This window comes from Camellia sinensis, chromosome 5, assembly GCF_055761805.1.
Source record: "Camellia sinensis isolate YWXY chromosome 5, ASM5576180v1, whole genome shotgun sequence".
NCBI lineage: Eukaryota > Viridiplantae > Streptophyta > Magnoliopsida > Ericales > Theaceae > Camellia > Camellia sinensis.
Window position 1 is genome coordinate 199,500,670 of NC_138965.1, and position 27,272 is coordinate 199,527,941.

General features: G+C 35.7%; 2 protein-coding genes, 1 long non-coding RNA gene and 1 other non-coding gene across 6 annotated transcripts; 2 read left to right on the forward strand and 2 right to left on the reverse strand.

The window, feature by feature from the left end:
- On the reverse strand, positions 1 to 72 carry TRNAT-CGU (transfer RNA threonine (anticodon CGU)). The gene has a single exon. It is a non-coding gene; the product is annotated as a tRNA-Thr (tRNA).
- A 68-nt stretch (positions 73 to 140) lies between these two features.
- On the forward strand, positions 141 to 12,693 carry LOC114306469 (Asparagine synthase family protein). Its single transcript, XM_082871112.1, has 14 exons — positions 141 to 294; positions 1,082 to 1,433; positions 2,072 to 2,265; positions 2,373 to 2,508; positions 3,704 to 3,982; positions 4,182 to 4,279; positions 4,888 to 5,002; positions 5,662 to 5,767; positions 10,210 to 10,303; positions 10,659 to 10,870; positions 11,100 to 11,199; positions 11,279 to 11,395; positions 11,657 to 11,713; positions 12,355 to 12,693. Exons 1-14 carry the CDS (start codon positions 199 to 201, stop codon positions 12,466 to 12,468), a joined length of 2,070 nt encoding a protein of 689 aa, XP_082727238.1. The 5' UTR covers positions 141 to 198; the 3' UTR covers positions 12,469 to 12,693.
- LOC145791125 (uncharacterized) lies at positions 7,621 to 8,437 on the reverse strand. Its single transcript, XR_014330843.1, has 2 exons — positions 8,328 to 8,437; positions 7,621 to 7,742 (listed from the first exon to the last, which is right to left on the reverse strand). It is a non-coding gene; the product is annotated as an uncharacterized LOC145791125 (long non-coding RNA).
- Positions 12,694 to 14,555: 1,862 nt separating the features above from the next.
- Positions 14,556 to 25,815, forward strand: CDC48B (cell division cycle 48B). Of its 3 annotated transcripts, XM_082871113.1 has the most exons (13): positions 14,556 to 14,857; positions 14,957 to 15,001; positions 16,345 to 16,400; positions 16,880 to 17,029; positions 17,725 to 17,832; positions 18,644 to 18,743; positions 18,886 to 19,170; positions 19,246 to 19,415; positions 20,105 to 20,233; positions 23,945 to 24,032; positions 24,151 to 24,228; positions 24,530 to 25,033; positions 25,450 to 25,815. In XM_082871113.1, exons 1-12 carry the CDS (start codon positions 14,699 to 14,701, stop codon positions 25,001 to 25,003), a joined length of 1,842 nt encoding a protein of 613 aa, XP_082727239.1. In that variant the 5' UTR covers positions 14,556 to 14,698; the 3' UTR covers positions 25,004 to 25,033; positions 25,450 to 25,815. The 3 variants fall into 3 exon arrangements, with proteins under 3 accessions (XP_082727239.1, XP_082727240.1, XP_082727241.1); XM_082871114.1 differs by lacking the exon at positions 16,345 to 16,400 and having other exon boundaries at positions 14,629 to 14,857; XM_082871115.1 differs by lacking the exon at positions 16,345 to 16,400 and having other exon boundaries at positions 14,660 to 14,831.
- Positions 25,816 to 27,272: the final 1,457 nt, after the last annotated feature.

A 27,272-nucleotide genomic window follows, 5' to 3' on the forward strand; every position in this document is an offset into this window, starting at 1 on the left:
AGCCCCCGGCGAGGATCGAACTCGCGACCTTTCGCTTACGAAGCGAACGCACTACCACTATGCTACGGAGGCTTGCTTGTCTGTTCAATGTACACAAAATTTATAATATATATAACAAAATGCTGTCGTCTCATCAAATTATCGAAAACCCTAAAAACCACTGCGTAGGTAGGGTTGAGAGAGGAGGGAGAGAGAGAGATGTGCGGAATCGCTCTCATTGTCTGTGGTGTTCGCATCGATTTATCAGCTTTGCTTCCCATTTTCAGTACTAGTTCACTTCCTCAAGCTGAACAAGTAAGCAACCTTATAACTTTTCATGATATTCTCTCTGTCAATTTCGTTGTTTTGTCGATCTTGATTAATGCAATCTACCATATTTGTGTATTGAATGTAATCTAGCCTTAGTATGAGAACACTTTTTGGTAAATTGAAAATTGTGGATTCTAATTTTTTTTTTTTTTTAACACTGAATTATATTATAGCAATTGGGTATTTCAATTAAAAAAAAAAAAAACTCCAACTTTTAAGATATTATTACTTAATTTTGAAGTTGAAAGTTATCTTGTATTGAGCATTTTAAAAAATAAATAAATGTAGAACTCAACATACAGTGACAAGAAATGCCATTTTTGGCAATGCGGAAGGATACAAAACTAAATACCAACATGTAGAGGTCAATGAGACGAACAAAGTTCGGCGAAATAGGAGTTGGAAATTGAGACGTGCTTGGTGACTATTTACGCATCAACTAGGCGCGTCACACCCATTTGAGTATATCAAAATATGAAGGACCAAAAAATGGGAATCACATTTTTAGTTGTTGTGTACGGTTGATATAAAATTGTTTCAATTTAGTTGTTGTAGCATGCTCTGATCCCACTACATCATGTATAACTGCATGGGCATACTGCATTAGTATTGGATCACGTACTTTTCTTTTTCACGTCACAAATTCACTTGGAATGACCTGTATTCAATCTGCAAAATGACTTATATTGTCTTTCCTAAAAAGTCATTTGTTCCGAGGCTTTAATTTCTGTTGGGTATTGAGACTTTATTTTAATTTTTTTTGGCACACCAGCCGTTGTTTTCTATAAATGATATCAAAGCAGCTTTAAGGAGACGAGGTCCGGATAGCTTGGGAAGCAAGAAAGTTTTTCTTCATTCAAAGATTCCATCTTCTGTTGAGGGACAAGATATTTTCTCTCTTACAGTGGAAGAAGAGGCAATCAAGGGTGATTTACATTATAACGCTAATTCATGCCATTGCATCACTTTTGCAAGTGAAGAACCTTGTATGCTAGACAATGATTTTGATAAACCTAAGTGTGTTGCCGAACTGTTTTTTCTTGGTGCCACATTACAACTTAGGGGTATAAATCCTATTATTCAGCCGCTGGTGGATGCAGCTGGAAATATCCTTGTTTATAATGGTATGCTTTCGACGCTTATACGAGTTATATCGGGTTTATGGTTTGTGATAGAAGAGACCTTATGTCATATGCAGTTTTCTGAAAATGTCATTTCTTTGTTCACCATTTTTTAGTTCATGTTACTTGTAAATGTATTGAGTTACTTGTTAACACTATGGCCTCTGCACTACTTTTACCATGTGCATTTTCGACAATTTAGTTCAGGTCACTGAATTTGCAAGTTAATTTTGGGGCTGTTTGTTGATTTGGGACTTTTTATTATTATCTGTGTACAACTTCTCAATTACTAATTCACAAATGATATTTCTCGAAAATTTATTTTCTTGATATTCTTGCAGTAGTAGCTTGTATGAGTTAACTCTACTCTCAAGTCTCAAGGTGGCACCTTGACTTGCTATGACCAGGAAGTTGTTTGTATTTGGATCGTATTTTATGGAAAGTTAAGACTATACAATTTAATCAATTAGATGAAATTGTTTATGCGATTAGTTAATGGACACATTTGCTTCCTATCTTCTTCTTCTTTTAACTATTTAACTTTTTTTTTTTTTTGGTTAGTCACATTATGTTTTTCATTGCTTCTGTTTAGTTTTTGTCCCGAATATAATGTATTTTAATTCCTTCCCTGTATCTTTTAGGTGAAATATTTGGAGGAATTTATCTCAGCAATGATAGCAATGATGGTGAAATTCTTATGGAATCTCTTGGAAATTGCTGTTCCTGCAGTTCTCATGGACAAATGGAAGCATGTCATGGTAGCGAGAAGGGGCAAAATTCTGTTCCTAATCTTCTTTCAAGAATTAATGGGCCATGGGCTTTAATCTATTGGCAGGTAACTTTAAGTGGTAAGTTTCTATTTGTAATGACTCCACTTGGCAAATGATTTGTTTTTTTCTACGAGTCTGTTTTGTGAAGTTTTACTTGGATTGTCATGTATAGGCTAGTTCAAGAACCATATGGTTTGGTCGAGATGCTTTTGGAAGGCGGAGCCTTCTTGTTCACTGGCCAACTTCCAAGGACTCCAGGCTTCTTCTAACTTCTGTATCGCCACCTCATTCCATTGATAAGAGTTCTGGTATATGGTGCTCGGTCATCTCTTCCTTTCTATATTTTTCTATTTTCTTTAGTTATTTTTATTTTTATAGGCTAGGGTGCAATGCATGGCGCAAAAGATCGTTGATATGTTTGGCACAAATGTAGATTATTGGTTGAAAGTGAACAGGAGTTATACTCATTTGTGTATGAATGTTTTACTGGATATAAGAATTTTTCTTTGTCCATTTGTCCATTTGTCTATAGTTTTAGTAAGATCAATGATAGACAACAGACACATACATACACATACCCAGATATATATTTATATGTATATAAATAATGTTAAATAAAACCAGTCCTCGATGTGACATTTTCGTTATATGTGCAAAATAATAAAATGAGCTCTATTAATTTGATAAAATTTCCCTGTAAAATAGTGCAAAAACCTTCCATTTGTCAATGCCAAAAGGATGTGATGTGATACTATCTAGAACGGGTACAAGCTTATGAATCAATCAGGTGACCTTCTAACTTTCCAGGGGAATTATGATGTACTTTGCTATTTTGATGCTAATGTAAGCTTAGAAGTGTCTGGCTATACCTCGTCTCAGCAAAGTTTTTGCTCAAGCCTGGATCTTGGTTGACTTTTTTATTATGATTGGGAGTCCATGGTGTCCGTTACAGTTAAGGACGGGGGAACAGAAGTTTTATTGCTGAATTAGTATGATGGTTTTTAGCTGATAGAATTGCTTCATCACTTTGGCTTTTGGCTAGAAAGAGCTTGACTTAATTGAATACATTTTTGGAGTTAACTGATCTAGTTAGTTATGTGTGGAATGATTCTGTACTTTGTTAACTAGAAAAGAGCAATCCGTTTTGTCTGATTGAGTTTTGAACATACGTGCAAATAAATTGCTTTGTTCTATTTTGTATGCCCTTTTTTTTGTCCTCCTCATATTCTTGTCAAATGTGAGATGGAAATTGCTATGCTTAACAGCAATTTCAATATATTGATGGCATGTACTCTGTAAAGTGGTTTCATTACCCAATGCTATATTCTGCCTTTTTTCCTTCCAATATTTTCATATTTGTTCACTGTTTGCATATTCTCCTATTGATGTATAATGTATTCCTTATTCACTTTATAGTTAGCTACTAGGGCCTTCAGGTTGGAACTGTTAAGCTTGTGCAACCTTTGCCTAGTACTCAGTCCATGATTCTGTATTTGCCTGCAGATCATGGAGAAGAATATGGAACGAGTGAAATGGATTTTTGGGAAGAGCTTCCATGCGGGGTATATAGTATGCGAGTAGGTGCTTCAAAATTGGATGCAAATATGGTTGGTGAAGTTAAAAGACATGAATGGACGGATCCCATTCTAAATGAACTGATCAAGTGGGACAGAACTTCTGTTCAACCCAAACCTGAGGAGTTAAATGTATCCCGAATGAAATTTCCTGGCTGGCAACATGACATGCTTTCAGTTCATTCAACTAAAGTACCGTACGAATCAGGTTAACATCATACCCTTTTGTATATATATATATATATATATCTACAAGCTGAGTTCTAGTTGAAAAAAAGGCCGTATCCACTGCACAAGGCCATGGGCAGATGAAGAATATAGATACGCTGCAGTTTTTAATTCCAGATTTGGATGTCATAAGGATGTGATGGGGTCTCTGACTGCAGTGCTTGTTTTGATTGTTATAGGACTTATACAAGCATCAGTTGTGGTGCCATCAGAGACAGTTCTGCTTGCTCTTAGAGAAGCTGTGATGCGGCGCACTGCAATAAGTACAATGTTCAAGGTAAAAAAATGATTAATTTGAAGCATACTTCTTGTGGTTTCTATATTGATGGAAGCACAAGCCTCAATAGTCACTTAATTATTTTGTTTGCTTTGATGAAAGTAATATGAGCATATCTTATGCTTTTTTATGAAAATTCTTCTGAATATTATTTTCTAGTCAAGTTTGTAAGTTTTATCAGAATATTTGAAATTCTCCATTTTGTTATTGGAATGCTGACTAATTTAATCTTTCCATTGTAATATCTTCTTTCATTTCTAGATAATTTTTAAAATTTCTGGATTTTAGTTTGGACTTTCATTAGGCCTTGAACCAATTTTTGTTGAGATTTTGAGTACATTAATGTATAGGTACCGTAATATAGTTGTTTTGTTCCCTTTTCGCATACCCTACGCATATGAGTGGCACCCCCTGTATAGAATGCTTGTCATGTCTTTAGCTATGAATCCTATGATGCATTGCAATTGGGGCAGAAAATTAGGGAATGCTTTGTCACATATTTACCATACATAAGTTACCTTCTTCTCATCCTCCTTGTATTTTTTTTTTTTGTATTTTTTTTTTGTGTGTGTGTATTTTATTGTAATATTCTTGGATGGGTTGTGTAGGCAGCTAAATGTGGTAAGATACAAGAGGGACATGCTCCTGTGGCTGTGCTTTTTTCTGGGGGATTGGATTCAATGATACTTTCAGCATTACTGGATGAGTGCCTAGATTCCAAGTGTAAGTATTGCTATGTAAGCTTGGTTCAGTTTTCTTTCCTTTCTAGAATTATAAGTTTTATAATGCCCTGAAAGATTCCTTTACATTTATATTCTCTGTGATTTACTGCTTGTTGAAGTCCAGAACTGTGTACAGACAAATAATATGGTTATTGGGCCTGAGCCACTTTTGATATTTTATTAAGGGCTTAAGGGTCCCTCCATGTTCCCACTATTTAATCTTGTTGCCTGTTGCCTTTCTCCAATGACCGCTTTCATGCTTCCTGCTTTGCTTGGGTTTGATTTATTTTTCTTTAAAAAAAAATAATAATAAATCAGTAACTGTTGTGGCATTTTAACTATTCACTTTCACTCAGTTTGTGACATGAATTTTTTTTTTTATTGAAGTCATAACCATTCAAGATATTATATGCCAATAACAATCCCTTCATATGTGAATGGTAGTTCAAAATGAGGATATTGAGAGGATGAGAGGTTAGATAAGTAAGTAGCCAAATAAGAAAAATTGCATTCTTGAGAATTAAAGGCTGCACTGATTGAACTGTGAGATTTAAAAGATCTTGTTTAGTTGAAGGCTAGATGATTAATTCCAAAATAGTACTGTGGCTAAATTTTGCTGTTGAGCTTATGATTATGTTCCTCTAAAACCTTTGTTCACAGATGAAATTGATCTGCTTAATGTAAGCTTTGACAATGAGTCTGCTCCTGATAGAATTTCTGCCCGGGCTGGTGTAAAGGAACTAAAAAGAATCTCGCCATTGAGAAGGTACGGCAGTATTTATTTATTTTTCTTGTGATTGCAACGCGATAGTCTAGGCGTGTTCAATTCATTATTTGTTAACACATTTTGGTTTCTAGAAAGGATTAACACATGCAAATGCTTTTGTGAGAGGAAATTGAAGTGTCGCAGCATATTACAATAGGATCATTTAGTAACAAACACCAAGTAGTTTGAAAAGCATGTGGATAGAGATACTATGCTGTTAAAAACAGGTGTTTGAAACAGAGAGGATTTTAATATTATTGTAAAAAATTCAATGTATAAATAAAGAAATAGAGAATTGTATTATTGATTGATATATGTTGTATAGATATTTATTACAATGATTCATGATTCCTATATATAGAAGAGGGTGAGTGTGTAGTAGGTAAGGAGTAGGTGAAGTGGAGGTGGTAGTGGTGTAGTGGGTTAGGTTTAGTGGAGTAGGTGAGGTGGTAGTGGTGTAGTGGGTTAGGTTTAGTGGAGTAGGTTTAAGTGGGTGAAGTAGGTGGAGAGTAGGTGGATTTTAACAGTCCCCCGCAAACTCAAGGGGGATAGGAACTAACCAACTTGAGTTTGGAGATAGTAACAAAACAAGAAAATACATAAAAATAAAAGAGGATAAGAGACACTGTATGGTCGTGTCAGACCATTGGTGAAGACACTGGATGGTGGTGTCATAACGTTGTAGAGGACACTGTATGGGGGTGTCATAACCATGTAGAGGACACTGTATGGTGGTGTCATAACGGTGTAGAGGACATTGGATGGCGGTGTCAGACCGATGTAGAAGACAGTTTATGGGGTCATGTCGGACCGTTGTAGCAGACAATGTTGTGACAGTTGTAGTGACAGTTTACGGAATCTTGCTGGACCCTTGTAGAAACTAACCGGAATCAATGTCGGGACAGTTTACAGAGTCTTGTCGGACCCATAAAGGAGCTAATCGGAATCAATGTCGGGACAGTTTACAGAGTCTTGTCGGACCCATGAAGGAGCTAACCGGAATTAATGTCGGGACAGTTTACAGAGTCTTGTCGGACCCATAAAAGAGCTAATCGGAATCAATGTCGGGACAGTTTACAGAGTCTTGTCGGACCCTTAAAAAGTCGCACCCTCAAAAGGTGTGCCCAATCTTTCAAAAGGCGTGCCATCAAAAGGCGTGCCCAATCCATAAAAAGGCGTGCCATCAAAAGGTGCGCCAGACACGCGGCGATGCACGTGATCGACAGAACGCGTGTCGGCCTCTTTGTCATGGTCTTTATAAACCGAAGCGGAGGCTGAGGCTTGGAAGCAGAGACAAAAACCTGCTAGAAAAACTCTGAAAAAACTCTTCGTTTTCTGAGAGAGATTTCTGAGAGAGATACTCGGTAACACTCTGTTTTCTGAGAGAGATTTCTGAGAGAGACACTCTGTAACACTCTGTTGTCCAGAAAATGGCTTCGTCTTCCCGTGGTCTGCTCACTCTCTTTCCAGACCTTAACGAGTCAACAAGAGAGATAACTAATGCGGGGGCCAGTGAACCTCAACCAAGCGCCCCAGAGTTTGCTCCGTTGAACTTTCTTATGCGGTCTGTGGAGCAAAAAATGACAGTGCAAACTGACATTGAAGCCAATCAGTATACTTTGAAGTCCTGTGTGGAGAGGATGACGGCAGTCACAAAGTTGTCGCACCGGCTGCAGAGTAGGACAAATGAGGTGCAACAGTTAAACTCCCAGCTGGCTCTGCTCCAACGCATGTATAAGGATGCGCGAGCAGAGATAAGTGTGCTAAAGACAGAAAACAAGGAGCTGAAGCGGAAGGCCACCGTGATGTTCCGATTTGGAGGTCCACCATATGCTGTAGTGGAGGAGCAGGGAGGAGGAAACTTGCTTGGTGGTCTAGGAAGCACGGAGGCAACACCGTCAAGGGCCGTCCAGGACGGAGGCAAGAAGAAGAGACCGGCGGAATAGGCGAAGAAGTGAGGTCGGTGGGTGGCCGGCTGCAGAAAAGAAAACAAAGCTTTTGGTGTTTTTTTTTTTTTTTTTTTGTGTAAAATTGTGATCGGGGTTGATCCCTGAGATGAATAAAATATGGTGTTGTGTGCAAAGCTATATGGTAGGAATGGAATGGGAAAAAGATTAAAAATAATGTGAAAGAAAAATAAGGAAAGAAATAATAAAAATATATTTGAAATCAAAAATGAAAGATGGGGGAAATAAGGAAAATGGTTTGGAGAAAATAAATAAAAATAATGGAGGTTGAAATCAAACGGAGGAGAGATGATGATTTTTTTTTTTAATATAATAAAAAGAGATATATATATATATATATAAAATAAAGAAAATTGGGTAGTGGAGACAGGATGATCAAAATAGGATAAGGGGGTTAAAATAAAATAAAATAAAATGATGATGGGTGTGCAAACTGTCGTTTGCTTTGCAAAAAAGATGGATTAAAATAAATAGAAAAAAAAAAGAAAAAAGAAAAGAATGTGGAGTGGGGAACAGGAGTGCATTGATTATTTGATATAATAATAATAGTAATAAAAAAAATAAAAAATTAGACCACTTGAGGTTCACTTTACCGAGGATAAGATTACAAATGGATGTTGTGACCTTGCTCCACTGGAAAACATCACCATCATCAAACTCCAAGGTTAGAGTTCCAACAGGGTCAAGCTGAATTGATGTCCCCCAAAATTTGGTTCTTCATTGTTCTCTGGAGGCTCCACAAACTTGAATACAGTTGCTATGATAGTCTCACCAGGAGAAAGAATAGCCCCTGGAGGACGCATGAAACAGCTTCTTCTTTGATGTCCCCTGGGAAGAAGAGATCTTTCCGCAGACGAGACCGAGCTCGAGCTTGAGCTTGAAGTGTTGCTGTGTGGATTCGATCCTTCGACTTGTGAACTCTGATGATAAGCAATGTGAGACGAAGACGACGTCGTAGAATGCGAATTCACCGATTGCCGAACAAGGCGAGGCTGATTATTAGGGATTGGAAGTGAATCTGATTATTACAGATTACTGTATGCCTGGAATGACAGGCTATGATTTGCTCAAGAAAATTAAGGAATCTTCATCTCTGAGAAATATAACAGTAGTGATTATGTCATCTGAGAATTTTCCTCATATGATGAAAACCAAACATTTGAATCAGCAACAACAAGAAGATCAAGATCAAGAAGAATAATTGGTGGCAGCGGAGTGAAGGTATGTGTAGAGGTCCGGCGGGCGGCCAAGGCGATTCTGCCGCCCGCCGGTGAAGCAGAATTATTAGCTTCTTAACTTGGCTCTGATACCATGTAAAAAATTCAATGTATAAATAAAGAAATAGAGAATTGTATTATTGATTGATATATGTTGTATAGATATTTATTACAATGATTCATGATTCCTATATATAGAAGAGGGTGAGTGTGTAGTAGGTAAGGAGTAGGTGAAGTGGAGGTGGTAGTGGTGTAGTGGGTTAGGTTTAGTGGAGTAGGTGAGGTGGTAGTGGTGTAGTGGATTAGGTTTAGTGGAGTAGGTTTAAGTGGGTGAAGTAGGTGGAGAGTAGGTGGATTTTAACAATTATGAATAAAGGCAAACAAGAAAAACTTCCAACTTGAAGACACTAAAAAAAGTAGGGCAAATTACACAAATAGTCCCTATAGTTTGGGGCTTGTATCACTTTGGTCCCTGACTTTTCAATTATGACACATTTGACCATGAATTTTGAATCTTGTTCCAAATAAGGACAATTGAAGATATCATTAGATTTTTCAAGGGTAAAATTGTCAATTTGATAAAATATAAACTAATTTGACAAAAATAAATGTCAAACATATATTTTTGAATTTTTAAAAATTATTTCTACCTACTAAAAATAAAATTATGTCAAATTGATAAATCTTTTAGACATTTATTTATTTTTTTTACCAAATTCATTTTTATTATGTGTTTGGATGATGATCATGTAAAATTAATTTTAAAAAATTAATCATGTAATTTTTATTAATTTTAAAAAATTTTATCATTGGTGGATAAAAATAATTTTAAAAAAATTAAAAATATTTTTTTGACATTTATTTTTGTGAAATTAGTTTATATTTTATCAAATTGATGATTTTACCCTTGAAAAATCTAATGATATTTTCAATCGTCCTTATTTGGAACAAGATTCAAAATTCAGAGTCAAATGTGTCACAATTGAAAAGTCAGGGACCAAAGTGACACAAGTCCCAAACTATAGGGACTATTAGTGTAATTAACCCAAAAAATTAAGTTTGTGGCTTACTATAACATGGGTTTTGACAAATGTTTAACCTGCTTCCCTAAGAAGTGATGAATTTCATTGGGCTTTGTATATAAACCTTGGATGATTAGAATTGTTTTTTAATATGCATGAATTTTAATACTCTTTGGTTTTAAATTGTTTATAATTATAGTTTTCAATACATGAAATGCATGGCATTGCAAATGCAGATGGAAACTTGTCGAGATTGATGCTGACTTGTCAAAGTTGACCTCGGAGGCAAAGCATGTCACATCACTTATAAATCCTGCAAAGACCTATATGGTACCAGTCTCATACTACAAATTGAAGGGTAGTTAATTATAATTTTGTATGTTGTGCTGCTAGCATTTAGGGAAGCACTTAGCTTTAACTCTTTTGTTGTTGTTAGGCATAAAAGTAATAAGTAATTCCCAGCATCATGGAATATATATTATCCCAGTTTACATGGTTTGTTTTAACTCTTGTTCTAATTTTGTCTTCACCTTCAGATATAATAATACAATTTATAAGTTTTTTGATTAATCATATCCTGATAAGAAAGTGTACTACTTTTAAGGTTCAGAAACCTATCCGGCTTCTTTTTCTAAATACCTCTCTTGTGGTGTTCATTTCCCAATTTTTCATTTTTCCATTTCAGGACCTCAATATTGGTTTAGCTTTGTGGTTGGCAGCTGGTGGTGATGGTTGGGTGTGTGAAGAAAGGATTTACAATAGCAATAATAATTATGATAATGGGGACTATCAGCGGATTAAGTACAAGTCTGAGGCCAGGATCCTCCTAGTTGGTTCTGGTGCAGATGAACAATGCGCTGGCTATGGACGACATAGGACAAAATACAGAAATGGAAGGTAAACTCATATTTTGTACAGAAAACAAATGTGCCTACATCTACAATTATAAATTTATTTATGTATATGCCATTTCCTTGTTTCAAGCATCTTGTGAGTGGTGTGTTAATTTGCATGTTTTGTTTGCATTTTTATTGTTAAAATGTTTCTGCCTGTTCTAAAACGTTTTCGTTTTGTCCTGCTCATGTTGTTGTCCTGCTCATGTTGTGGTTCAACGCAACATCATCAGTTGGCTTGGGTTACATGAAGAAATGAAATTAGACATGCAGAGAATTTGGAAGAGGAACCTAGGGAGAGATGACAGATGTATTGCTGATAATGGCAAGGAGGTATTGCTGATTTACTCAAAACAAATTTCATCTTTTGATTTCTGTTGTATACTCATTATCTAATTATTTGGTCCATTAGGCTCGATTTCCTTTCTTGGATGAGGATGTTATAAGGACTCTCCTCAGTATTCCTTTGTGGGAGATTGCTGACCTTGATCAACCAAGTGGAAAGGGTGATAAGAAGATTCTCAGAGAGGTGCGTTCCATTTCTTTTGTTTTGATTTTACTTTCGTATCAGTGCCATGTTGCAACACAGTGCTTCTGCATTATGTCACGGATAAATTGAGTCGTCTTTTGTTGCTTTGTGATTAATTTCTTCTAGCACAAAGTAAAATTTTGTTATGGTTATCTTTGATTCTTGTAGATTTGATGGGTAGTTTGTTCCTGTTTTCAATTTTTTTTGTACTCTTTCATGTGTGAATCTTGAGCAGCATTAAATTTTGCTTATTTCTTGAAGGTTGCCCAATTGCTTGGTTTGCATGAAGCATCTGTTCTGCCTAAAAGAGCAATTCAGGTATGTATTTTTATTTATTTTTTTATTTTGCTAACTATGATCAATCCTTTTGCCCAGCACGAAAGGATATCAAAAAAACAAGAAAAAAGAAAAATCATTTTGAGTGCTTTTAGGGTTCACACATTTTTATTCTGCTGCGTTGAATTAGTGAGTATGTGCAACTTCATCCTTTGCTTGTATTTTCCTTTGTTTCTTGGTTGCCCAGAATTGATTGGGATTGCAGATAATACTCAATCTGAGGATGTTTAGAAAATTTTCCCTATGTAATGATTTCCTCTAAAATTTAGAACATAAAACTATAATGTTTTTGTTTTCCCCAAATCTTTTTGCTAATTATATCAGTAATGTGCAAACTATATTGTATGCATGTACTCAAAACAATATTTATTGCAAATTTTTTTTTAAACATATGTTTTCAGTCATTGGTATTGGTTTCACAGACACCACAAGAAATATCAGGAGAATTGAATCCAATCACCTACCTAAAGGGAAAATAAACTTAGAGTGAGTTAATTCGGACCTGCCATAGGGAGTGATGAATGAGATTAAAATCTCAATTAGAAATGAACATGCTAACATACATATACAGGAAGTGCATATGCTTTTATTTTACAATGATCTTTGCTTATTTTGTGTTGTAGTTTGGTTCAAGAATTGCAAGGGAATCAAACCGAAAGAATTTTGGAAGTAATCGTGCAGCTAACCAAGCATCCGCAGGAAGTGTAGAAATTTACAGGACATCGAGCTTAAATTGATACCTTGTCTAGATGAGCCAGATACATGTTGCATGTGCTGTTTCCTCAGGTTGCTAGGGCCTTTTGTTAGTATATTTGAAAAAATCGATGAGGACGATTATGATAACTTTTCAATTCAGCTTATTTTTGAGAAAAAAGAAAAATTGTTGTGAAGATTGAGGCAGAGTATGCCAATTTTGGTGCATGTTTGCAAATTTTAATAGAAGTATACAAATTGTTTCATCACTTGTGATATGGGTCAAGTATAGTTGCTTCTATGCTCCTCTGTAACCTTAAACAGTTTGGTTTTGTAATTGGAAGCCATTAATTTGTTATTTTGAAGAAAAAAAAATTGAGAAGAAGATGATTTTAATTAGTATATTGTTTGTTGTACCAACATCCAGACTGCGTTGATTTACTCTTGCTGAAGATTAATTCACTGAGATTTCCAGAAGATTGACAGATAAATAAGTTTAGTGTGAGAATTTCTACCCAAAAATGAACCAAATCACTAAAAAAAAAAAATTTAAACGCAAACAACGTACTTACAACAAAAAAATTTATTTGATGTATACAAATGTTTTGAAAATAAAAATAAATGAATATGTTTGGTAAATTGTTAGAGACAGTGGTTGGTGTTGGAGGGCGGCTGATGGTAGGGGTGATCAGAGGTGGCGGGAGTGTTGCTAGAGGTCTTGAATGGTCATCATCTGCTTGTTGGAGCTTGTTGGGTTGTGGATAGAGAGCTTGTCGACGGTGCATGGTGGCAAGAGGTGGTAAGGAGAGAGGATAGTAAAAATTGCTGCTAAAAAATTGAGTAGAAATTTATTTGAAAATAAGTAAGAATACATTATTGTGTTTGAAAATTTTAATTTTCTTTGAAAGAAATCAATAATATAGTTTATGATACAAAAATTATAATACTTATTGTATTTTCTTGAAATTTTGAAAGAAATAAAAACAATTTACCGTATAACTAAATTATAAAATTAGGTAAATAACATCGACACCCCTTGAGGTTTCTATTTGATACATGTTCCCCTTACGCTTGAAAAATTACATTTTTCTCTCTGAGATTTGTAATCTCATTACAAATTGTCCCTGGATAGTTGATGTCATGTCCTAAAATTTTTTGAATGACCATTTTACCATTTTCGTACCATTTCTTCTCACTATCATCATGACTACATTCTATAACTTTCTATTATTAAATTCAACCTGAACATATTCTTATTGATGATATATAAACGTAAAATTTATATAAAATTTTCAAGCACAATGATATAACTTAATGATGAGCTTTTACTTTAAAACAAAACACTCATAAACATGATTTATATTTACAATATCACTATCGCAATATTTTTTTGATTTTTTTTTTTGTATAAATTTTGATATATGAATAGAATTTTTCATTTTTATTACCACCATCATTTTTCTTTCTCGTTTATCCACTCACATTTATTATAGTATTACCAAATACCGTCATTCACATTTATTACAATATTACTGAATTTTTTATTTGGTGAATTTAAAAAAAATTACAAAATATTATACTTCTTAAGCATAATTGATTAGGTGTATCTAAAAAAAAAAAAGTTGCTTTTAATATTAAAAAAAATTCAGTAAAAATAAAAAAAACACGAAAAATAAAGAAATTTAATTTTTTGTGTGAGTTAAACCAAAGAAGATGATTATTATTTTTTGGGCAAATTACCAACACCTCCTTCGAGATTTGACTAAAATACGAATTCTCCTGAGATTTGATAAATTACATCCCGTCCCCTGAGGTTTATATTTACATAATAAATGAGGGAATAATTTGTTATGTAAATATAAACCTCATGAGGTAATTTGTTATGTAAATATAAAGCTCAAGAGGTAATTTATTATGCAAACATAAATCTCATAGGACGGAATGTAATTTCTCAAACCTCATGAAAAAATTTATATTTTAGTCAAACCTCGAAGAGGATGTTGATAATTTGCACTTATTTTTTTTAAAATGACATGAATGAAATATTAATATTATTTTATTATTTTATATATAAAAAGATTAAGGAGTAAATATATTATTTTCATATGACAATGAGTTAAACATAATTTTTAAACGGGCAGGAATCTATAGAAAGCTGTGTAATTTACCCTATAAAATTTCTATTTTTTTTTTAATAGTTATATATAGTTTTTAATTTTAATTTGTATCCTTCAGTTCCAGACATAAGCCAAGGCCGACAACGACGGCGGTGCAATGGAAGCAAATAGCATGAACATCGACGGCGGCGGCGGAGAGAGGGAGTGGAGGGCAGAGGAAGCAATTGCTGGAAACGGTGAAGCGCTACAAGCTCTCAGAGAACTCATCACCTTCCCTCTCCTCTATTCTCGTGAGTCTCATAAGCTCGGTCTTCAAGTAATTTCATCAATACTCTCTCTCTCTCACTTTTGATTCTCATTGAATTGGGTTTGTCATTGAAATCACCTATTGAATTTCTGACTCTATTTTCTTCAGTGGCCTCGAGGTTTGCTTCTCTATGGTCCCCCTGGCACTGGAAAGGTATATCAATTTCATACTCACACATTCATACATACAATCCTGAGCACCAAATTTTATGGGTTGTTTTGGTTTGGGTCAGTGCTAAATTTTGATTTGGGTTCTGTAACACCTGAGTTATTCATTAGCAATTTTAACAAATGCTCATTATAGAAAATTTAAGAAAATAAAATAGCCTCAATAGCGCATCCTCCGTTTTTATTTTTTATTTTTAATATAATGAACTACTTATAATTGAGTATAAAAATCTAAACAAAATTAATGAATAAAGATGATGGATAAATAATAAACATTTCCACTTAGCTGAAGGTATATATAATCTTGTAAATAAATAAGTAATGTGAATGTTGGTTCCAAATGTTACATAGTCGGTTTGAATTTGGTTTGGGAATTTTGTCAAACATTTAGTGCGTTACGCTACAGAGTGTGTGGTTCTGCACCTACGAGTGGTGTTCGATGAAATGAGAGGAGTAGAGAAAGAAGTAATACTGTGTTTGGTTGACTGGAACGAAGGTGGAATGAAATGATCATACCTTAAGTGTTTGGTTGACTGGAATAAAGGTGGAATGGAATGATCATTCCTTAAGGTATGATCATTTCATTCCACCTTCGTTCCAGTCAACCAAACACTACTTAGGAGAGTAGTTTGAGGGAGACTTTTTTAGCAAAATAAACATGTAGAGGGGCAAAGTGCATGGATTTTGTTGAAAAAGAAAAGAAAAGAGGGGATGTGAAAGATTTAGGAAGGCATATATGAAATTTAAGGGGGAAAATTGGAAAATAATTTTTTAAGTATAGGTAATATTGTAGAAGTACAAATTTTAAAAGTTGAAGGTTTGGAGCTGCGCCCTCTTGCATTATGTGGCTCTGCCCCAGGGATAAACTTACACCCAGAATAAAGTTAAGAAGTTTTTAATCCATTCATAACTTTTTGATGATTCATATTTCACAAAACTAATTGTTGGATTTGATGTTTTTCCATGATCATCGTGCATGCTAAATTTCAACTTGACTAGCATGCCAAATTTCAATCTAAATAAGAAATCTCCCAACCTCCTCTCAATGTAAAATTTGGCATCCATGATAAGAGAAGTGTTCAATCTAATAGTTGATTTTGTGAATTTGTGAAAAATTATGAACTGGTTTAAAACTTCTTTATTTTTCAGTTAATCCTGCCCCTATATATTCATACATTCATATCTGTGTAGAACCTTTTGATAATTGACAGTATGGGGGAGTATTTGTTATTTTTTTTTTTTTTTTGACAGTATGGAGGAGTATATTAGCTTATGTATTCCTTAGCATTTGAGGTTGTTAATTTGTATTTCTTTTTCTTGCAATGTTAGACAAGCTTGGTTCGAGCAGTTGTTCGTGAATGTGATGCGCATTTAACTGTTATTAGGTAATCTCATTGTTGGTTTCTGCACATGCTGTTTATTTGTCTCTATTAAAATTGTTAATATCATTAGGACGTCTTGTTATTGGTTTTCCACACGATGTTGCTCTGACTCTCGTAAAATTCCGTACCGAATTTTTCCATCATATTGGTGAAATAATTTACTTAAGGGAAAAATTGCATGCCTGGTGAAATTCAAATCAACTGTGGCGCTGTATGTTAAATCTCACATTGAATAGCATTCTGAATATGAACATTACATGAAATGGCAGTAATTGCAGAAGTAGATATTGAAGATTGAAATAACAGTCACCGTGATAGGTCCTTTTTTCCCCTATTTTGTTTATTTTTGGTTTTTTGTCTTCAATGACCTCTGCCAGATGGAGGGTTGAAATGTTGGAATTCTATATTTCCAGCCATCCCTAAAGTCATTTTATTTGGTTGTTAATTTATACTGATTTTGGTTTGTTGGGTTCCTCTTGCAGTCCTCATTCTGTTCACAGAGCATATGCTGGAGAAAGTGAGAGAATCTTACGGGAGGCTTTTGCTGAAGCATCATCTCATGCAAAATCGGGCAAGCCGTCAGTTATCTTTATTGATGAAATTGATGCACTCTGTCCTCGTCGTGATTCAAGGTGTGTGAGACAACTGACAAAATTTGAGCAAACTCTGAATTATTTTTTCCATACGATTTACTGCTTTTCATTGTGCTGCACTTCAATAACAGAAGGAGAAGAGGGGGGGGGGGGGGAATTGTGAAGGAACATGCTGAAGTGCATTCACATTTTTCTCTCTATTTGTTTTTTTCTTCCCATTTTTTAATTCTTTCACTTATCATTTGCATGGAGGTGTTATTCTTACAGTTGTATGGTTTCCCATTACCAGTGGTTTGTTTCCCAAGAAAATTCAGTAATGTACTTTTGTGATTGTTATTTGGTCTTTCATATTTGATGGTGCTGATGTGAGAAAAGACAAGTGGTTAGAAAAAAAAATTATTTTCTTTTTTGCCAATAGTTGAAGCTGTTATGCTCATTACATGCTATAGAGCACGTCTCTGCATTTTATTTTCTCTATGTGCATGCGGGTGCATATGTACTGTTATGATGCCTTCTGTTAGTTTGATACCAAAATGTTTTCTCTTAATAAAATAGACACTGTTTCTTTGTTGTCTTAATTTTTTTGGTGAAACTGCTGAGGGGGGGAAAAAGACAATAGAAGTGTTAATGTGAAACTAATCATTGCTACTTAACTATGAACCAGCGATTTGGGAATATGGCATCATTTATGTGCAGTTGCTTACTTACATATGTCACTTGTCCTTGAAATGCAGAAAAGAGCAAGATATTCGTGTAGCCTCTCAGCTTTTTATGCTTATGGACTCCAACAAACCCACATCAAGATCTGTGCCACAGGTGGTTGTGGTGGCATCTACTAATAGGTTAGTTTTGCACTCCTATTGTCTTTAAGACCATCTGTTTCTTGGATATTTCAATAATATTTTATGATAAGTTTTATTTTTTGTGTTCATGTGTCTCATGCATTATGCAAATCCATGTTAACCTTGCATTCATGCTGCTGTCGTCAACGCCTCCCACCACTATTATGACCTTCTCTCTCTGCCAAACCTCCCACCACCAGTTTTTCTCTCTACAAAAATTCACCTCCAAACTTTTCGAGGTAACATAGAACCCACCTCCAAACTTTTGCAGTGCAACAAAAAAACATTGTGTTTTGTTTCTTTCTATGGAAAATTTATATTTGAATATCCTCATGGCCTCTTCAACTTATCCTTACCCCTTATCCCCTTGTGGTTGCATGCTTGCACGCATCCTTAGTAAAAAGACAGACATACATGTTTCATAGTTTTATATATGTAACTGAAATTTAATAAGAAGGAAACTCAAAGCAACTGAAAACACTAACGGATTTTAAAGGGACAGACATAACAAGGGAAGAAACCAATTTTTTGTTTTACTTGTTTTCTCTTTATTGAAGGCTGTGAAGTAAATATTGTATATAACCTTTTGGTGTCCTGTTCTTGTGAGGTAGCATATCTTTCATCTCTGTCTGAGTTACCAATCCAATTTAGAGACATAAACCATAGCTAATTCCTTCAATATTTTCAAATTGAGCACTGACATTTTTGGATCTTATTGCTTTGCATCATTTGTCAGATCCTTAGAATTTTAGCCTTAAATTTAACATATATTATGAGATTTATTCTTGCCTTCTGGTTTACATGTACAAAGAGCGGATGCAATTGACCCTGCACTAAGAAGGTCAGGGCGTTTTGACACTGAGATTGAAGTTACAACTCCTAATGAAGACGAACGATTTCAAATACTTAAGGTAAATTGAATTTTCAAGAGTTGTTGTTTGGAAATTGTTCTGTAGCACCCCTCACCTTTGGATAACTGTTAGTGTTACTCAGCCCAACGTTGAATTTATGGAGTTGAAGGCCATAATGCTCTCTTCTTATAACATTTTGCAGCTCTATACAAAGAAGCTTCCTTTGGATCCCAGCGTTGACTTGCGATCCATCGCTGCATCTTGCAATGGTTATGTTGGGGCTGATTTAGAAGCTTTGTGTCGCGAGGCTGCCATGTCTGCAGTAAGAAAATCTTCAGATGCACATGAGGAAGCTGGTATGCGTAGCTTAACAATGGATGACTGGAAGCATGCAAGATCTGTCGTTGGTCCAAGCATAACAAGGGGTGTTACTGTGGAAATTCCCAAGGTTTCTTGGGAGGATATTGGAGGATTAAAAAATTTAAAGGTTTGTGAACATTACAGAATCAGTTGAGGCTGAAACTCTTACTGACCCCTGACAGTGTCTCTATATGTGGTACAGAAAAAGCTCCAGCAAGCTGTTGAGTGGCCTTTAAAACATTCTGCTGCATTTTCGAGGCTTGGAGTATCACCTGTTCGTGGGATTCTTCTTCACGGACCTCCAGGGTGCTCAAAAACCACCCTTGCCAAAGCAGCTGCTCACGCTGCCCAAGCTTCTTTTTTTTCCTTGAGGTTTGATCATCTTTCATTAATTTCAGCAAGATAAGGTTAAGAGCATAAAAACTTAACATAATTATAAATTTTAAGATGCATTGTGAAAACCATGTGGGTAGTTCAAAGGATGGATATTGTTGTATGTTACTTCACTCAAAATTGGAGCCAAACATTTATCAAAGTCATAAAAGCTCTGGCTGAAAACTTCTTCAAAACTACTTGTGACAAGTGGAATAGTCATCTCAAATGGGGAGTGGAATATTAGGTTATAAAAATTTAACCTTGTTAAGGAAAATAGGGCAAAGAAGAAGAAGAAAAAATTGGATATCTTGGGATTAGGTAGGATTTGTTAAATAATCATGTTTTGCCTAGATAGAAGCAATTCAGGAATGTTTCCAGTCGATATTGTCAAATTGCTTTTAGGCGGTGGTATCTTTTCTCTCAGAGCCTACTAAATAAAATTAATAATTGAGACAAGTTTCAGTGTTAAACTAGTAGTTTTGAAGACTTTGTGTACTGAATTTTTAATGAAAATTTTAGGTTATTTTTTTCTTTGACCAGCCAAAAAAAAAAAAAAAAATTGAGATCAAATTTGTCCATTAAAATGAAGAATAAAAGTCACAGTCCATTGCATGCCTTGAAAAGGGGCTCTTTGATTAAAATTTTGTACAGTTGCATGTCTTGAAAATTTATGAATGATGAATCAGTGGTGCAGAATTATATTCAATGTATGTTGGAGAAGGTGAAGCTTTGTTGCGTAATACGTTCCGGAGGGCTCGCCTTGCGGCACCAAGCATAATTTTCTTTGATGAGGCAGATGTTGTTGCTGCCAAACGGTTAGTGTTCTATTTTCATTTGGTTTATGTTAAAAATCCACCTACTACACACCTACCACTACCACCTACTACACACTCACCTACTCCACCTACTCCTCACCTACTACACACTCACCCTCTTCTATATATAGGAATCATGAATCATTGTAATAGATATCAATAAACATATCAATCAATAATACATTAATTTTAACATGGTATCAGAGCAAGGTTGAGAACCTAGTAATTCCGCTTCACCGGCGGGTGGCAGCCTCACTTTGGCCGCCCGCCGGACCTCAACCTATTCCGCTTATTTTCTACACATACCTTCCCATCATTGCCCAAACCCTCTCTCTCTGGTTTCTGACCAACAATGACAAAGCCATATTTTCATCTCTCTCTCCTCCATCTGTTGAATTCGAAGCACTAGCGGAGAGAGACACAGAGATCAACACGTCGCCGTCGATGTCAGAGGCTCCGATGCCCTCTCCCTCTGTTCTCCTCTGCGGCTATCGTAGATGTTGGCATCGCCGCTTATCGTTCATCAGCAACGACGATGCCGTCGCTCCCGCTTCCGCTGCTACTCGCTTTACCGCAACAAAAGGAGGCAGAGGCAAGCCCAAGTCCTCCAAATCGATCTCCAGATCTCAGAAAGCCGGCCTCCAGTCCCCACTTCTCTTAATTATTTTAATCTGAGTTGTGGGTGGTTTCGTAGTAAACCGTGGGCTGGTTTTGAGGTTTGGTTGAGTGTACCATTCAAGTCTTTGTAGAGCTGGCTACTGCAGGAGGGGTTGTTTGGTACTTGTGCAGTTTTTTTTTTTTGGTTCGGCACATGCTAGTAGCATGGAGGGAAACTCAAAATTTGGGTTAAGTTTTGATATGATTGACAGCGTGGTTCAAAGTTTATGAACATGGGCTGGTTTGTTATATATATATATATATGAGTTTCTTATATTTATATATTATGTATGTATTTTCAAACACATGGGCCCACAGTTGCTAGTGCCTCCAAGAGGTTATTTATTGTTTTGGTTTTAAACTTGAGCCGATTAGCACGTGGGGTAGATCAATATGGTGGCTGGTTTTCTAAATTGGTGGACTGAATTTCAGTTTTGTCTCTAAAAAAAAAAAGAAGGACTGCCATATACACACACAGCTGTATGATTCTTTTCTTTATTCTCCACCCACATAACCCAACACTCTCTCTCCTCACTTTGCATCCACCGCCCAAACTTTTTTTTTATTATAAAGCTTATTGGTGCACTCCTTGTTCCCCACTTTCGTTATTTTATATTTATATATATATATATATATATATATATATCTCTCTTTTTATTATATTATATTAAAAAAAAACAAAACAAAACAAAACAAAACAAAACATCATCATCTCTCCTCCGTTTGATTTCCAACTCCATTATTTTTATTTATTTTCTCCAAACCACTTTCCTTATTTTTCCCATCTTTCTTTTTTGCTTTCAAATATATTTTTATTATTTCTTTCTTTATTTTTCTTTCACATTATTTTTCATCTTTTTCCAATTCCATTCATACCCGTATAGCTTTGCACACCAAACCATCTTTTATTCATCTCAACGATCAACCCCGATCACAATTTTACATCATAAATAAAAAAATAAAAAAACAAACAAACAAACAAAAAAAAAAAAAAACAAAACAAAACAAAAAAACCCACACCCACAGTGGGATTTTTCTCTACTCTGCCGCCGGTCTTTTCTTCTTGTCTTCGTCCTGGGCGGCCCTTGCCGGTTTTGCCTCCGTGTTTCCCGCTCCACTGGGCACGATCACTACTCCCTGCTCCTCCACTGCAGCATATGGCGGCCCTCCAAATCGGAACATCACGGTGGCCTTCCGCTTCAGCTCCTTATTTTCCGCCTTTAGCACACTTATCTCTGCTCGCGCATCCTTATACATGCGTTGGAGCAGAGCCAGTTGGGCGTTTAACTGCTGCACCTCATTTGTCCTACTCTGCAGCCGGTGCGACAGGTTTGTGACCGCCGTCATGGTCTCCACACATGACTTCAAAGTATACTGATTGGCCTCAATATCAGTTTGCACTGCCATTTTTTGCTCCACCGACCGTATCGGAAAGTTCAACGGAGCAAAACCAGAGGCGCTTGGTTGAGGTTCACTGGCCACCGCACCAGTTATCTCTCTTGTTGACTCGTTGAGGTCGGGAAAGAGAGTGAGCAGACCACGGGACGAAGAGGCCATATTCTGGGTAGCTGAACGGGAAGACGAGGCCATGTTATGGGTTGCTGAGTGTTTCAGAGAACGGTTGGTTACAGAATGGCAACAGAGTGTTCCAGAATCTCTTTCTCAGAAACGGAAGAGTTTTTTTCAAAGGATTTTCGGCGGTTTCAGACTGGTTTGCACAGTCTCCGCCTCAACCTTGGTTAAATAGACGAGGCAGACACGCGCATCATGTGCCTCTCGGCGCTCGCCGACAACATGGGCGCTCCTTTTGATAGGCACGCCTTTTAATGGCACGCCTTTTTATGGATTGGACACGCTTTTTGATGGCACGCCTTTTGATAGATTGGGCACACCTTTTGAGGGTGCGACTTTTTAAGGGTCCGACAAGACTCTGTAAACTGTCCCGACATTGATTCCGGTTAGCTCCTTTATGGGTCCGACAAGACTCTGTAAACTGTCCCGACATTGATTCCGATTAGCTCCTTCATGGGTCCGACAAGACTCTGTAAACTGTCCCGACATTGATTCCGGTTAGTTTCTACAAGGGTCCAGCAAGACTCCATAAACTGTCACAACAACTGTCACAACACCTTTTGAGGGTGCGACTTTTTAGGGGTCCGACAAGACTCTGTAAACTGACCCGACATTTAATTCCGGTTAGCTTTTCCAAGGGTCTGACAAGACTTTGTAAACTGTCCCGACATTGATTCCGGTTAGTTTCTACAAGGGTCCAGCAAGACTCCGTAAACTGTCACAATAACTGTCACAACATTGTCTGCTACAACGGTCCGACATGACCCCATAAACTGTCTTCTACATCGGTCTGCCATAACCATCCAGTCTTCTACAACGGTCTAACACGACCATACAGTGTCTCCTATCCTCTTTTATTTTTATGTATTTTCTTGTTTTGTTACTCTCTCCAAACTCAAGTTGGTTAGTTCCTATCCCCCTTGAGTTTGCGGGGGGCTGTTAAAAATCCACCTACTACACACCTACCACTACCACCTACTACACACTCACCTACTCCACCTACTCCTCACTTACTCCTCACCTACTACACACTCACCCTCTTCTATATATAGGAATCATGAATCATTGTAATAGATATCAATAAACATATCAATCAATAATACATTAATTTTAACAGTTTAGTCCTTCATTTTGTCAATTAAAACTTAATGTGACTCATCTGTTACATATAATTGTAGCCTCCCTTTTATTTCTCGTCAAGTTCATGAAAATGTAGGAACAAGAACAAAGATTTTCTCCTTATTTTTTTGACAAGATATAAGTATGTACGTATGATTGTATAATTGAATATATGTATGCTTGTACTTCTGAGTCACAGTGCAGTTGATGAATGAATAGAAAGAGGAATGCACTTCCAAGATCACACATCTTTATTCTCTACATTGAGGCTTGTCTTCCCCACCACCTTGAAATAATGATTTTGTTTCATTTTGGTTCTACTTTTTTGCTTTGTTTTGTTCCTTTTCTACCTTTCAATGACAGAGGAGGCAAATCAAGCAGCAACATTGCTGTAGGAGAGAGGCTTCTATCTACCTTGCTAACAGAAATGGATGGTTTAGAACAGGCAAAAGTAAGCATTAAACTTCATAAATTATTTGATATCTATTAATTTCAATCATCATCATGGGAGAGAAATTAAAGATAAGATTTTAAAAACTTCACTTGATATCTGCTGATTTCTTTCTTAGGGAATTCTTGTTTTAGCAGCTACAAATCGCCCTCATGCAATTGATGCTGCTCTTATGCGGCCTGGACGCTTTGATCTGGTAACAATTTTGTCTAAGCACTTGTCCATTGCTCCTTGTTCTTGTGCCTTTTGGATGTCCTTTCTAGCTAGCAGATAAGCAATGCTAGCCCTTGAACTAGGTTTTTTTTTTGTACAGTTCATGTATAATTATTACTGTGGATTGTTTGACTTTTTCCTTTTATAGATTTCTAGCATATATTTGTTTGGGGGGGAATAATTAATATATTTATTTTTACATCCAAGTCAGGTAAGAAAAACAAAAAGTTACTAGTTAGCTCATTGCCAAAAGTCCTGGTAATTTCTTTTCTGTGAAATTGTAGGTCCTTTATGTGCCACCACCAGATTTAGAAGCTCGATATGAGATACTTAGCGTACATACACGTAACATGAAAGTGAGCAACGATGTTGATCTCAAACAAATAGCAGAGGATACTGAGCTATTCACAGGGGCGGAGTTGGAGGGCCTATGCAGGGAAGCTGGAATTGTAGCTCTGAGAGAAGACATATCTGCTAGTGTTGTGTGTAATCGTCACTTCCAGACTGTCTGGAAGTCATTGAAGCCAGCCCTAACAACAGAAGAAGTCAATTCGTATTTGTCATTCATGAAGAACCCATCTCTGATATCTTCTGGCTCATCCAAAGCCAGCACTAAACAGAACAGCAAGCACACTACGAGTTTGTTGGGTTCAGTGGGTCCTGTTTCGATTGGCATCTTAAGCTTTATTTTACTTGCCGGTGTTAAATATTTTTTCATGCAGACTGATCGTTTTCCAAATGAACTAGCAACAACATAAAGAATTTGCTGATGCGTTATCGCATAACCGGTGAGCCTCTCAAAGCACAATTCTACTAAAAAACTTAACTATTAGGAGCTTTATGTGTCAAATTTACTTGTTCTTCAGAAGTTCATGCTGAAAAGGACATTGTGGATGCTTTTCTTTTCTTTCTGTTTTTTTAATATTTATTTCGGTGGTTGGAAATTATCAAATTAGAAGGAATACTCCTAGTTTATGCACTTTTCTGATCAATTTTGATGGAAAGTTACACTGTTAGGAGCTTTTGGTGTCAAATTTACTTATTCTTGAGACGTTTACTCTGACAAGGATATTATGGATACTTGTTTTTCTATACCGGTTGTGGGAAATTATCAAATTAGAAGGAATGCTCCAAGTTATGGCAATTTTCAGAAAAATTCTGATGGATTTTTTTTTTTTTTTTTTTTTTAACGTCTGACTTGCAGGTGTGCGGTTTTTGAGCCGTCATTTTGGAACTTTGCCTGCTGCAATGTGAAAACATCTCTGATGTGTTTTTGTTGATTCGGCTGCTCTCGTGGATACTTGTTTTGGATCGGACCTTGGTCTCTGTCTCATGGTCTTGAGAGCATCGGTGGTGGAAGCTGTTAACTTGGGTTGCGAAGGGGTTTCATTGGAAGAATGCAAAGGCTTTGGGTGTGTTTCAATCCAAAAGGACTGGAAGTGTAGGATTTTAAAGATTGTATGGCTGTGCTTTCATTGATCTTTAATCCGAATTGTTTTTGGCCTAATTATTGTATTAAAAACATCTCATTGAACACCCTAATTTGTGGAAGTTTGGAAATTTTCTTTTTTTTTTTTTGGGTAGGCTAATTCAATTTAAGTTTGATGAGTTTTAAAACTATGCTAATGAAATCATGTACACATATACATAAAGATACTCTATAGTTAACTTGAGTTGTAAATTGTTCGTGAGAATACCAAAAAATTGAGAGAAAAAAAAGATAAGGGAATTTCATATTAGTTGTGGCTTTTGGGGCAAGAATTTATAATTCAATGGAAAGATTTTGAAAATTATATGATAGTGCCATGTTTAAAAATATTTACAAATTAATGGAATTTAAAATTGTAGGACAAATTTGCTCTATTTTTGTAGGGGTAAATTACACTCACCTCGAATGAAATTAATATAGATAGTAAGTATATACTGAAATAAATAAAATAAATAAATTTTTAATTTTAAATAGATGACAATATATATATATATATATTTTTTTAATTTATATGGTTAATGAATTATTGAAAAAAAATAACGTAATTGTTACGTGAATTAAAATTTCAATTATATTAAAGGTGTATGTATGCCATGATTAATTGTATTTTCTTCAAACCTTTAGAAAATGTGTATTTTTATCTTTGGGTAAATTATAGTATGCCCTTTTTATATTTGATCATTTTTCTACTTTGGCTCTTAAAATTTTTCTTTTCCCTACTTGACTTTTTATGTTTTAAGTGTTTTTCAATTTATTTAAAAAAACTAACTTATTTTTAAAATTAAACAGAAAATAACAAATTGACAGCTATGTGATATAAAAATATTTTATTTTATATAACTTACACATTTGATAAAAACTCAAACCCTAATATAATAATATATTTTTTATGTCATGCATCAACTAATATGGTATTTTTTTGTCTAATTTTGAACAGAAATTAACTTTAAGAGTAGATTGAGAAAAACTTGAAATATAGAAAGTCAAAGTAGGAAAAAAAATTCAAGGGGCCAAAGAAAAAGAATATCAAACATAGAGGGGCAAAGTGTAAATACACTATATACATATATATATATAATTTTTTTTGTGTGTTTTTTTTTGGTCTTTTGGATCCCAACCGTCTGAGGGTTTTGTTTAGTTTCTTCTACTCCACTCCTCTCTCTCCACTATTGTAGCCTCTACATATTTTCTCCATTGTTGATTACATGCACAGGCACACCACCATATATATATATATACCTTCGTCTTCCACGCTAGCTTTCGAAGATAACCTTCAATGGCTCCTCTCGGAAGCAAAAACTCCGTACAGAGTAATAATCAACCTAACCGAAATCTATCCAATGACTACACCAGATCGGACTTTTTCTCCAGGTTCCAATTTCTATCTATTCTATTTATGTGTGTGTATATATATATATGTATGTATGTATGTATGTATGTATGCTGATATGATTGTGCTTGTAATTCACGATATAGGAAGCAGAGGATTGCGCAACAGAGAAAATCTCTGCCAATTACCGCTGGTATTTTCTTAATGT